The sequence below is a fragment of the Equus quagga genome, chromosome 1 (assembly GCF_021613505.1).
Source record: "Equus quagga isolate Etosha38 chromosome 1, UCLA_HA_Equagga_1.0, whole genome shotgun sequence".
Classification (NCBI taxonomy): domain Eukaryota; kingdom Metazoa; phylum Chordata; class Mammalia; order Perissodactyla; family Equidae; genus Equus; species Equus quagga.
This window is the reverse complement of record NC_060267.1, coordinates 29,710,826-29,723,156: the sequence shown is the minus strand read 5'-3', so window position 1 is coordinate 29,723,156 and position 12,331 is coordinate 29,710,826. Positions and strand designations below refer to the sequence as shown.

General features: G+C 39.1%; 1 protein-coding gene across 2 annotated transcripts in view; it reads right to left on the bottom strand.

The window, feature by feature from the left end:
- AMN1 (antagonist of mitotic exit network 1 homolog) overlaps positions 1-12,331 on the bottom strand; it is a 51,009-nt gene that overhangs the window by 24,606 nt on the left and 14,072 nt on the right. For both annotated transcript variants that reach the window (XM_046639795.1, XM_046639787.1), the window contains exon 2: positions 2,981-3,113. In XM_046639795.1, the coding sequence (XP_046495751.1) occupies positions 2,981-3,097 (117 nt within the window). In that variant the 5' untranslated portion in view covers positions 3,098-3,113. The remainder of the gene's footprint in view (positions 1-2,980; positions 3,114-12,331) is intronic.

Sequence of the window (12,331 nt, the reverse complement as noted above, 5' to 3'; positions counted from 1 at the left end):
AGAGGAAGATGGGCACGGATGTCAGCTCAGGGCCAGTCTTCCTCAGCAAAAAGAGGAGGATTGGCAGCAGATGTTAACTCAGGGCTAATCTTCCTAAAAAAAAACAAACACAAAAACATATCCTACACTGGCAATCAATTAAGTTGCACGTTCAGGCTGTGATTAAGAACACGTGCTCTTGAGGCAGACTGCCTGAGTTTGAACCCCATGAGTGTGATCAAGCTCTGCTTTCTTTTTGTGCCTCACTATCCTTATTATCAAAACAAGGATAATATTTTGTGAGAAATAAAAGTGCCTTGCTTGTAATATATGCTAATATAACTTTCAATTATTTTTATTATTATAAATGAGCATTCTTCTGTGCTTTTCTGATTATTTTATTCAGATTGATGCCAGAAGTCAATGGTAATTATGCGAGTGATGGAGATGTTAACGAACCCTATCATGATAATCATTTTGCAATACATAAGTGTATCAAACCATCATACTGTGTTGTACACCTTAAACTTGCACAATATGTCAATTATATCTCAATAAAGCTGGAAAGAAAAATACCACAAGTAAAATTGTTGAGTCAATAGGAAGCAAATTTTGGGGACTTTTGATAGTTAATGTCAAACTGTCCTTCTAAAAGGTTTTCATCAATTCACACTCTCACCAGCAGGGGAGAAAAGTAAGTTCCCCGCGCTACTGCCACAACTGGGTATTATTATTTTTTAAGTCTCTGTCAAACTGACAGGCAAACTGTGACTTTGATTACTAATGAGGTTAAATATCCTTTTATATGCTATTGGTGGTTTATTTATTTTTCTTTGAGTATTCCTGATTCTTCTGTTTTATTATTTGATTTTTTTTATTGTTTTGTAGGTATTTTTTACATTGTCAAGATAAAAAACCTATAGAATTTCATACATGTTGCAAATATTTTTCCTAGTTTGTTACTTGACTTTGGTTCTTTTTTTTTTCTTCTTGCCATAAAGAAGTTTCTATTCTTATGTAATCAAATCCATCAATTTTTCTTTTCGATTTCTAACTTTGGTGTCATGTTTAAAAAGGTTTTCCCCATCCAGAGACTATAAAAAGATTTAGGAACTATTTCAAAAAGAGCCATCTAAAGATGTGTGCAACTTTGTAACAGACGTTAGATCTGTCTTTTTGAATAATTTTATAAGCAAGACTCTTGTAAGGATGGGGATTAGAAGGAGAGTAACAGGGAAAATCACGCTTTTCTTTTTTTTCTCATTAACCTCTTTATCCCGTTTTTACTCTGGTAAAATGAGGTCTGAATGAACGTTAGGGATTGCCATAAAACAAAAGTTGAAGTCACTGAAATATACGCCAAAGGGGTAGAATGAAATGGGGATGGTGCGGAAGTGAGAGAAACCGACAGTGTCTGTAGTGTCATGTTCCATCTGTGAACCCCACCTAAATTATACACATCCACAGAACCATCAACAATCAGTGCCTGGAGATATTAGTCTACCTCCATAGAGCCAAGCAGGCTACAACACTGAAATGTGTGTGTTCCAACGCACGCTAACATGAAGAAAATAAAGCATTAAAGGCACACCCAGTTAATGCAGAAGAAACACTAAGGGCCCACTGAAGCACAATCACAGCGCGAAGTCCCAGGGCTAGTCACACACTGGAGTGCTATCATCAGAGTTGGCTTCCTTTGGATCACAGGATTTGGGAAGAATGTATGGTAAAGTCAGCCATTAGTAATTCTAGTCTCTGCAGACAGTGATGACGGCTGCAAAACCATTTTACAGAGAACTGAGAACTGAGGCTCAGTGTCAGACAGGACGGCAGAGCCTGAAATTTAATTCAGGTTGGAGGCCCTTACTATACTTTCCACCTTATAGAATAGGCAATTTTAGCTTAGTTGTAGGCAAGGGGAGTGAGTATAAGTAACCAGGAGTGAGGTATCCAGAAGAACGAGAAGAGTTTAGAAGTGATTTTTTTTCCTGCTTTTTCTCCCCGAATCCCCCCAGTACATAGTTGTATATTTCAGTTGTGGGTCCTTCTAGTTGTGGCACGTGGGACGCCAGCTCAGCATGGCTTGAGTGGTGCCATGTCTGCGCTCAGGATCCAAACCAGTGAAACCCTGGGCCGCCGAAGCAGAGCACGTGAACTTAACCACTTGGCCATGGGGCGGCCCCTAGAAGAGTGATTTTTTAACTGCTGCTTGTTATCCATGAACGGATAACATCAATTTAGGCTGTGATCAACCCTTTTTTAAATGAAATAAGACATAGAATAAAATAGAAGATATCCAAGTGTACTGCACACAGTATTGTTACATGTAAGCCTGGTTTACGTAACAGAGTCACAACGTAACATATATTTCTTACTGTGGGTCATTTTTTGGCCATTTGTTTATTTGGCCTGTATTTTTATTTTTATTTTTTCCAGCTTTATTGAGGTATAATTGATCAAAAAGTCTAAAACTTTTTGAAAACATGGAGATCAAGGGTGCTGGTACCATGAAGACAAAGGAAGTAACTGAAAGAATAGTGGGAGATATTTTCAGGAACTATTACACATGGACATTATTTTTTCCCCCCACATTAATTAATTAATTAATTATTTTGAGGAAGATTAACCCTGAGCTCACATCCGCTGCCAATCCTCCTCTTTTTGCTGAGGAAGGCCGGCCCTGAGCTAACATCCGTGCCCATCTTCCTCTACTTTATATGTGGGACGCCTGCCACAGCATGGCTCAACAAGCGGTGCCATGTCTGCACCCGGGATCCGAACAGGCGAACCCCAGGCCACCGAGGTGGAACAGTCTCACTTAACTGCTACACCACTGGGCTGGCCCCACATGTGGACATTTTGGTTCTAGATAAAACAAGAATCCTGATGCTTTATTATATTTTAAAAGTATTACTAATCTTACTTTGTATCATTGCTCCAAAAATCTGAAACCAATCTAAACAGTAAAATATGCTTGCTTTACAGTTGTGCATACTCTTACCTCACTTATGTTTGAATCTGTGATCTGCCCCTGCATGCTCATTATTTTAATCAGTCTATCTTTTATGTTGGGAGGCAAAGGCTTAATGTCTGTGATGTATCTGGAAATATTCTTCATGAAGCACCAAAGGCATCTGAAACACAAATACGATACAGTAAATTACACTGTACCTGTACTGATTCCTATTATTGGTTTAATGCTGTTTGTTAGCACTTAGTCCTTTCATAAACAGGGTGTACATTTTACATTAACATTTACAACTCAAGCTTGGTAAGATTCGAAAGCCTTGTCTGTGCTCAGTTATGGACAAGGTGCTCTTCCTCTACATTTTTTTCTCAGCATATCTTATTTACTGAAATGCATTCTCAATGACAAAAAAGTGTTTTTCCTAAGTCAGTCTCCCTAATTCCTAAGACACAGTTACCGCCAAGATTTCAGTTGTATATACCTAAATAAACATTAAACTAGGGCCTACTAATTGACAAGTTTTATCTGTTAACCTAGGAAATTTGTTTTCACTATTTTTCTTAAAACTTATGTGGGTAATGAGGTCACCACAGAAAGAACTATAACCACAAAGATTTCACAAATAGTACAAATCATGGAGACAACAAACTTAGGGCCAGGACTGTACATGCATAAAGTAGAGTTATGAAAGCAGGCAACGACCAAGACCCACATGACCAATATATCTCATAGGTGGCTTGAAATTCCAACTATCTAAGAAATTCATACTTTAAACAAAGAAATACAAATCTTATTATTCTCTGCCTACAAATACCCCACATATACATAATTCTACATCCATGAATAAATGTGATTATACACTTGAATTTTTTAGTGCTATCTTTATTTTTTCTTTCCCTCTTTTGGTTGCCTCCACTCTTCCCTCTCCTATCCTTCCACCTTCCATTAGTTTAGTTCCTGATGCTAACTTAGCGTGTGTTCTTTCTTATTTTTCTCTGTGCTTGTGCACACATGTGCATACTCACGCATACATTTAAAGGGTTGGGGAGAATCATAATAAATAAAATGGCATCATTGTATACTCACTTTTCTACACCTTTTATTTGATATCTTAGGAAATTCTTCAAAGCGTCCAGTGGAGTTTTACTGCTCCTTTAACGGCGACATCATATTTCACAGTATCAATGATTTGTTTAGTTCTCCCCTGTTGATGAGCAGCCCACTGTTGCTAGAATATGTTAGCATGTGTTGTCAGACTGTTTTCCAGAAGGTCTGTCACACTTCATATTCCTATCAGCAATGTTGGAGGCTTCCTTTTCCTCTACATCCCTCAAGCAATAGGTACCATCATTCATTTTATTTACTTTTCCATCTGTTTCCATTATTTCCATTTCTCAACCCCATCCTCCATCACTCCAGGAAACCATTCTAATGTCTAATGTCCTTTTGTTATATGTGTCCTTTTAATATGATCGTTGTATGCAAGTAGTTCTGATTTATGTATATGGTATTTGTCATAGATTTGTTTAGTTTTTCACTCAGCACTATGTTTTTAAGATTTACCTACTCTTCTTTTTTTTTAAGATTTTGACTCTCCTCTTCGATTTTCTTCCTTTTGTTTTTTTTGGTGAGGAAGTTTGGCCCTGAGCTGACATCTGTTGCAAATCTCTCTCTCTCTTTTCCTCCCCAAGCCCCAGTACATAGTTGTATGTCCTAGTTGTAAGTCCCTCTAGCTCCTCTATGTTGGATATCGCCACAGCTTGGCTTAACGATCGGTGTGTAGGTCTGCACCTAGGATCCAAACTGGTGAACTCTGGCCGCCGAAGCAGCGCATGCGAACTTAGCCACTTGGCCATGGGCCGGCCCCAAGATCTCCCTATTCTTAAATGGTGGAAGATCTCATGAGTGAAAGGTGGCATCTTCTTATTACTTTACTTTGTATTTTTCTAATGATTAGTAAATCTAACATCTTTCATGAACTTGCTAGCTATCTGGAAATGCTTTTCTCTAAATTGTCTATTCATATCCTTGGCCTATTTTGCTATTTTTTGCCTTAAATTTGTAAGAGCTGTTTTTGTGACCAAATACACGATTGATTTTGTATATGCTCCATAAATATTCAAAGAATATTATAGCCTCTATTTGAGAGATGTAGTGTGCTCTATTATATATGTCTAAATATCCTTTCCACGTAGGTATATCTGTGCACGCAAATATATTATGTGAATATAAATAGTTGTTTATTGATAGTATTATTTTTCTTTTTCTCATTTTTTGTCCTAAATCTGTAGAATTCTTAATTTACAATACTTGTATTTTGAAATCAAATTTTCCTTTCATTTCTACTAATTTTTGCCAGTTTGTGTGCATTATCGTTTTATAATGAAAAATTTCAAAAATACAGAGAAATAAAATAGGATGATATAAATTCATGTACCCCAAACCCAGAATTTTAAAATGTTACTATTTTACCATATTGCGTCAGATATGTTTCTTAAAACATAAAACATTTCAGATTAAAGCCTCCTTTGTATACCTACTCAGGCTTGCTCTCTTTATCTCCCTTTGCAGAGGCAGCTACTACCATGAAGTTTTTAAAATAGTTTCTGTCCATGATTATGTCCTACTTTTAATACTAAAATATACATCCATAAACAACGTATAGCATTGTTTTCTGTATTTACAAAATGTAGAGTAGTGTATTAAGTTTCCTACCGTGAATGAATTTGTCAATTGTGCTTGTAATTGTGATAATTTTCCTTTTTTAAGACTATGGTGTTAGTTGCAAGCTCATGATCATTATATCTTTTGGTGGACTATTCCTTTTATCATTAAGTAATGTCTCCCTCTACCCATATTAATGTTTCTCACTTCAGATTCTATTCAGTCTGGTTTTAATATTGCTCCACCATCCTTCTTTGGCTTCTTTTGCTAAAAGTTTTCAAGATTCATCTGCACTGTTGCAGATAGCTATGGTTTGTTCATTTTCATTTTCAGTTTGTTCATATCCATTTTCACTGCCACATAGTATTTCATTGTTTGAACAATTTATCTATCCATTCTACAGCTGACGTATAGTTGGGTGGTTTATAACTTTTGACTATTCTGAATAATATTAATATAAGTACTGCTGGACATGTCTTTTGGTGCACATGTACCTGTGTTTCCAACTGAGTTTATATCTATGAGTAGAATTGCTGGCTTATAGGATATGCATATGTTTAGCTTAATGCCAAACAGTTTTCCAAAGTGGTTATACTGATTCACAGTCCTACATCAGTCAATGAGAGTTCCTGGAATCCACATCCTTGTCAACATGTGGCATTGCCAGTCTTTTTAATTTTAGCCAATTTAGTGAGTGTATAGTAGCAATGCAATGTGGCTTTAAGTTGCAATCCCTGATTATTAATTAATTTGAGCACATTTTCATTTCTTTATTGTCCAGTTGGATAGCCTCTTGTGGAGTATCTATTTGAGTATCTTGCCTAGTTTTCTTTTGGGTTGAGTGATTTACTTACTGATATGTAGAAGTTCCTCTCATACTCTGGACACAAGCCTTTTGTTGGTTACATATATGTTGTAAACATATCTCCCATTCTGTGGGTTGCCTTTTCACTCACTTAATCATGTTTTTTGCTAAAGAGAAGTATATTCTAATATAGTCCCATATATCTGTGTTTTCTTTATGGCAAGTATTTTTTGTGTTCTGTTTATGAACTCTTTGCCTGTCCCAAGTTCATGAAGATATTCTCCTATGTTTTCTTCTAGAAAAAATTCACTAAGTTTACTATTTTACCTTTCACTTTTCAACTTAAAAACCACCAAGAATTGATTTTTGTGATGTCGAGTTGTGCAGGGTCTGAGAGTTTACCCTACTTACAAGCTTATAAGTTAGCGTATTACCATTTCACGAATGCTGTCAGAAGACATGAGATTCCTGGGTCAGAGCAAAAGGACTTTGTTACTCATGACAAGAACAGTATCCAGGGCCTCATGTTTGTCTTGGTTCCCCAAGGCCTCCAAGTCCTTCAGCGTAAAGTAGGTGAGGCCAGATGGACGCTTGCTCATGCAGTGAGTTGTATTACAGGAGAGGAACACTGAGCTTGGGGATTCACCACTTTTAAGGAAACTGAAGCAAGCCTGCTCTTGAAGGAAATAATACTTCATCCCTCAGGTTGCTTGCTGCAAACACACAGCCTTAAGAAATGTCTTAGGTAAAGAGTAATCAGTGCCCTGCATTCTTGGCATACCCAGCAAGAACGTGCTGGTCCATGGCAGATTGCCTCTCCCAACTATCCACCCCAACATGTTCTTGGCTGAACTCAAATATTTACATAAGCATGTCACCCTGTCAGCTACTTTGATTAATTTGACCAACAGAGGCAGAAACCGAATCTGTTCAATTTGTCTCTTAAAGGATTTAATTAAGGCTACTATCCATAGCATGCCAAGGAGAAGGATAAGGCCAACCTGCAGTAATGACCTCAATCATCCCCCCAGGGTCCCAGACTCAGCTAACTGAATAAGTATGGGAGGAAGAGGTGCCAGTAGGTTTTGTTTTAGACAGACAAGATGTAGTCAAAGTCCAGTCTATGATCCAGTAGGAAACGTGCAAGGGAATTTAGAGTGGTAATGAAATCAAATACTCTACCATCAACAGAAATTTATGTCACTTATTCTAAAAGTGAAAAGCTTAACTAAAAAAAAAAATTTTGGGGGGTAACTGCTTTTAAAGATATAATTGACATAACATCTGTGGTTTTTAGTGTATCCACAGAGTTGTGTATTCATCATCACTATCTAATTCCAGAATATTTCATCTCTCTAAAAAGAAATCTTGAACCCATTAGCAGTCATCTGCCAATTTCCCCCATTTCCCACAGCCTAGGGAACCAGCAATCTACTTTCTGTTTCTCTAGATTAGCCTATTCTGCACATTTCATATAAATGGAATCATACAATATGTGGTCTTTTGTTACTAGCTTCTTTCACTTAGCCTAACGTTTTCAAATTCATCCATGTTGTAACATGTACTGACACTTCATTTGTTTTATGGCTGAATATTACTCCATTGAATGGATATACCACCTTTTGTTTATCCATACATCAGTTTATGGACATTTGGGTTTTTCCACTTTTTGGCTATTATGAATAATGCTGCTGTAAACATTGGTGTGCAAGTTTTTGAGTGGACATATGTTTTTATTTCGCTTGGGGACATATCTGGGAGCTCAATTGCTGGCTCACATAAACCGTTTGGTTATGTGGTAACTCTATGTATAAACTTCTGAGGAACTGTCAAACTGTTTTGCAAAGTGACTGCACCACTCTACATTCCTACCAAGAGTGTATGAGGGCTCCAATTTCTCCAATTTCAGATATTTTACATAAATGAATCCATAAATATGTGGCCTCTCATGCCTGGCTTCTTCCAGTTAGCATAATGTTTCCAAAGTTCATCCATGTTGTAGCATGTATCAGTACTTCATTCCTTTTTATGGCAGAATATTTCATTGTATAGATACACCACATCTTGTTAACTCATTGGTGATAGACATTTTGGTTGTCTCCACCTTTTGGCTATTGAATAGTGCTGGTATGAACATTTGGGTACAAGTATTTGTTTGAGTACCCAGTTTCACTTCTGTTGGGTATATACCTAGGAGTGGAATTGCTGGGTAACATGGTAATTCTATGTTTAACTTTTTGAGGAACTGCCAAACTGGTTTTCCCTTTACTTCTTTAAGTGTGGCTTCCTTTAGGTCTTTGAACACATTTATAATGGCTTCTTTGAAGTCTTTGTTAAGTCCAACATCTGGGTCCTCTCAAAGGCAGTTTCTGTTGCCTGTTTTTTCCCCTGTGTATGGGTCATACTTTGTTTCTTTGCTTATCTTGCAATTTTTTTGTTGAAAACTGGACAGTTTAGATAATATAATGCAGTAACTCTTGATACTGATCCCCTCAGACTTGTGACTATTTACTTGTTTAGTTACATGGTGGGCTATTTTAGTGAAGTCTATTTCCCTCACTGTATACAACCTCTGATGTTGCTTCTTAGTGGACACAGTCTTGGACATAAGCATTGTCACCTTGGGATGACAGTGATTTTAGTAGGGCTGACTCTCTTTCTTGATTATTCTGTTAAGCCTCTATGGTATCACACCCAGCTGTTAGCCTTCACTCATTGCAGATTAATTGCTCTAATGTTTTCAACAATGCCTGAGGTATAAATTCCTCCCTTATGTCATCCAATTCACTTTGGACTCCTTTGCGGGGTTAGTTTCTGAGGTCAATGTTTGAGGTTTCTTCTGACCCCAGGCAGGCTCTTCTTAGATGTCTCTTTCCCTGGTTGTTTCCAGTAAACTTGCTGGCCTATGGTTTAGCTTGTGTCTCACATGAAGCTATCAGCCTCTTTGTAATTACTTAATACCAAAATCTCCACTGATTTTGAGAGCACCCTTAGGCTTGAACTTCTCCCAGCCTCTGTTTCAAATAAAAGTCAGTTTCTTGAGAGTTTTAGAATTCTGTTTCGCAGCTTGCCTCTCCCCCCGGAAAGAATCTCTGAGCCAGAATTTCAGAGCTGAGAACAAGGCCAATGATGTGCTTCTCCCTGAGTGACAGCCCTGCTTTAGGAGCAGGGTGTTGGGGAGTAGCCTCTGGTCTTCTTGGCTTGCCTCTTCTAGGATGGAACCTCCATTCATGAATGAGCTGGAATGAGGGAGCTTGAGACCCCAATATTCTCGGCATGATATCCTGAGCTAGAGCCTCTGCCCTATAAGTGGAGGCTAGGTGGAAGTAGCAATCACCCGACCTCTTGGCCATACTCACCTGTAATATAGCCTGTGAACATGTATCTGGGGAGGGAGGTGAGGAGGAACGCTGGCATCTTGCCCTTCCCAGGAAGATAGTGAAGCCCTCAACTGGGAGCTGCAGGGAGAAGTAGCCTCATCATCTCAGCCACACTCACCTGGAGTGGAGCTTCCAGTCAAGCTGAGCTGAGGAGGGAGGTGGGGGAGGGAGCAGGTATAGTTCAAATGCCACAGACTCTTGCTGTTGTTACTAAGTTTTAATAAATTGTCTAAAATGAATATTTCTTCATTTGCTGTCCAGAATTTAGGTGGTTGTTTTTGTCTTATAATTTTCAACTTTTATGCTTATTTTACTGGGGAGCAGGTCTAGGGAGCGCCTCATGCTGCCATTTTGTAAGTCTTCCAAATCTCGGCAATCTTCTCATCAATTTAACAAACATATGGAACTCATTAAGAGGAAATACTGTGACTCCTTCTCTTTTAAATACATACTTGATTTCTTTTCAAATGAATTGGTCATTTTAAGTTTGCTTACTTTGAATACAGGTTCTTCCATCCCAATGGATTCCAAAACACTTCTTGGAAAGGGTGGTGTGTGTGTTATACTCATGCATATTTTTAAAACCCCATAAAATTGTTAAATTGTGTTAAAAAATTGAGGTGAGATAGTTTTCCAACTTCTGCCTGGTGGTGTTAGTTAAGTCTTTCACACTTCTATGGGTATGCCAAAAATGTAAGGTCCTGACTGAGCTTTGTTTGGGCCATTTCTCAGGTGGGTTGTGTTTGTGGCAACCAAGTCTGAGAGATGAGGCACTGTCTTCCTCCAGGACAAAAGACAGCTTTTTGCTTGCTATAAAATGGTTTATTACCCAAGCTCAGTGTTTCTCTCCTGTAGCACACCCACAGATATGTGCGGACATCCATCTGAGCCCTCTGTGTAACCCTATGGGATTTGGGGGAGAAGGGAACTGAGGCAAACACGTTAATGTTCATGCTGCTAGCTGTGCTGTAACAAAGTTCTCTGTCCCTAGCCCAAGAATCTTGTGTCTTCTCCCAGTATCCATGAAACCATAAGTCTAATCTATTAGTGTGTCAGTAAAGTGAAATTAAATCCTAGATCTGATAGTTTGGCACTGAGAATTGGATGCAGACAGAAACATGGCTTTACGGAAGAGGAAGGTCCTGTAGGCCAGGTTTGGGGATACGAGGTGACTCCCTGAGGTTTGGTAGCAAATGCTCTCACCCAGGTGGCGGGTGAAGGGGAAGGAACAGCTCCTCCACTGTCCACACGTTCAGTCCTAGACGTAGGATTGAAACAAGCCACCTGAATGGCGTTTTGGTTATTGCTCACTCTCCTTTATATGGGAGGAAGGAGGGATGTTATTATGACAATTAGGTAGCAAACCCTGGGGCTCCAGTTGAAAGGCTACATTATTGTGGCTTCTCAGGCAATTAAATCCTAATGCTGAAATAAATGGTATCAGTCATGAGAATCTTGCTACGTGTCAGACCTTTGAGTGGACCAAAACATTAGAAGGTCATTTAGTTGAGCCACAGGTGAGCAGCCCCTCAAAACAAAAGTGAATATAAAGTCTTGCCTAATAGTGCAAAGCCAGCTGCTCACGTTTCTGGCCCCCACGATAGTCCAATGTGACAGCTCAGGAGGATGGGGTGCTGGGTATAGGGGTGGTTCAAATTACCAAGGACTGTGGGGTGAAATGCAGTGGTGTCCACTGGGGCAGAAAGAAAGGGACCTCTGAGCGAGGATGCTCACTGGCAGGTACCCAGAGGAGGAAGCAGTGCCTATACTCAGGCCCCAATATTGGAGTGGGAGGGCCAAGGGAGAAAAAAATAACCTTGCCCCTCCCAACACCCCCTGTGAGCTAGCCTCTCCCACCACTCTGCATTCTCCAGTAGCTAGGGAATAACATAGTCCCTGGTTGGCTGTTGCTGTAATTCATAAATTGTGCATCCATTAAGATCCTTGGTCTCTGATACCTTAGGGGGAAAAGGCACCTAAATTCAACTTATGGGATTTGGGTAAAGTTCTCAGTGGGGAAGCGATGCTAAAGTGACCTTATAGGTGGAGCCTCTTGGGCCTCTCAATAGACTGTTGTTGTGGCTTTTGCTGCAGAATGTGTAACTGATATTGATGTGTTACATGGTTATACTTCCCTGGTCCATGAGTATCAGAGCTGATTCTCCTGTTCCAGAAATGCCACATATAGAGAGGTAACAGGGAATATGTAACTTGCCCTCTACCTCTCTGTCCCCTCCTAAGGAGTCCAGCAGAAAAAATATAGAATCCCAAGAGAAGAAAGGAAAATCATAGCTTTAAAGACTTAATGGCTGCCAGAGTACTCAGACAAGCCCTTTTCAACTACAACATTACTACCTGCCTGATGCATATACACACACTTTTCATTTATTTATTTGAGGAAGACAGACCTGAGCTAACATCCGCCACCAATTCTCCTCTTTGTGCTGAGGAAGATCGGCCCTAAGCTAACATTTGTGCCCATCTTCCTCTATTTTATATGTGGGATGTTGCTTCAGCATGGCTTGATGAGCAATG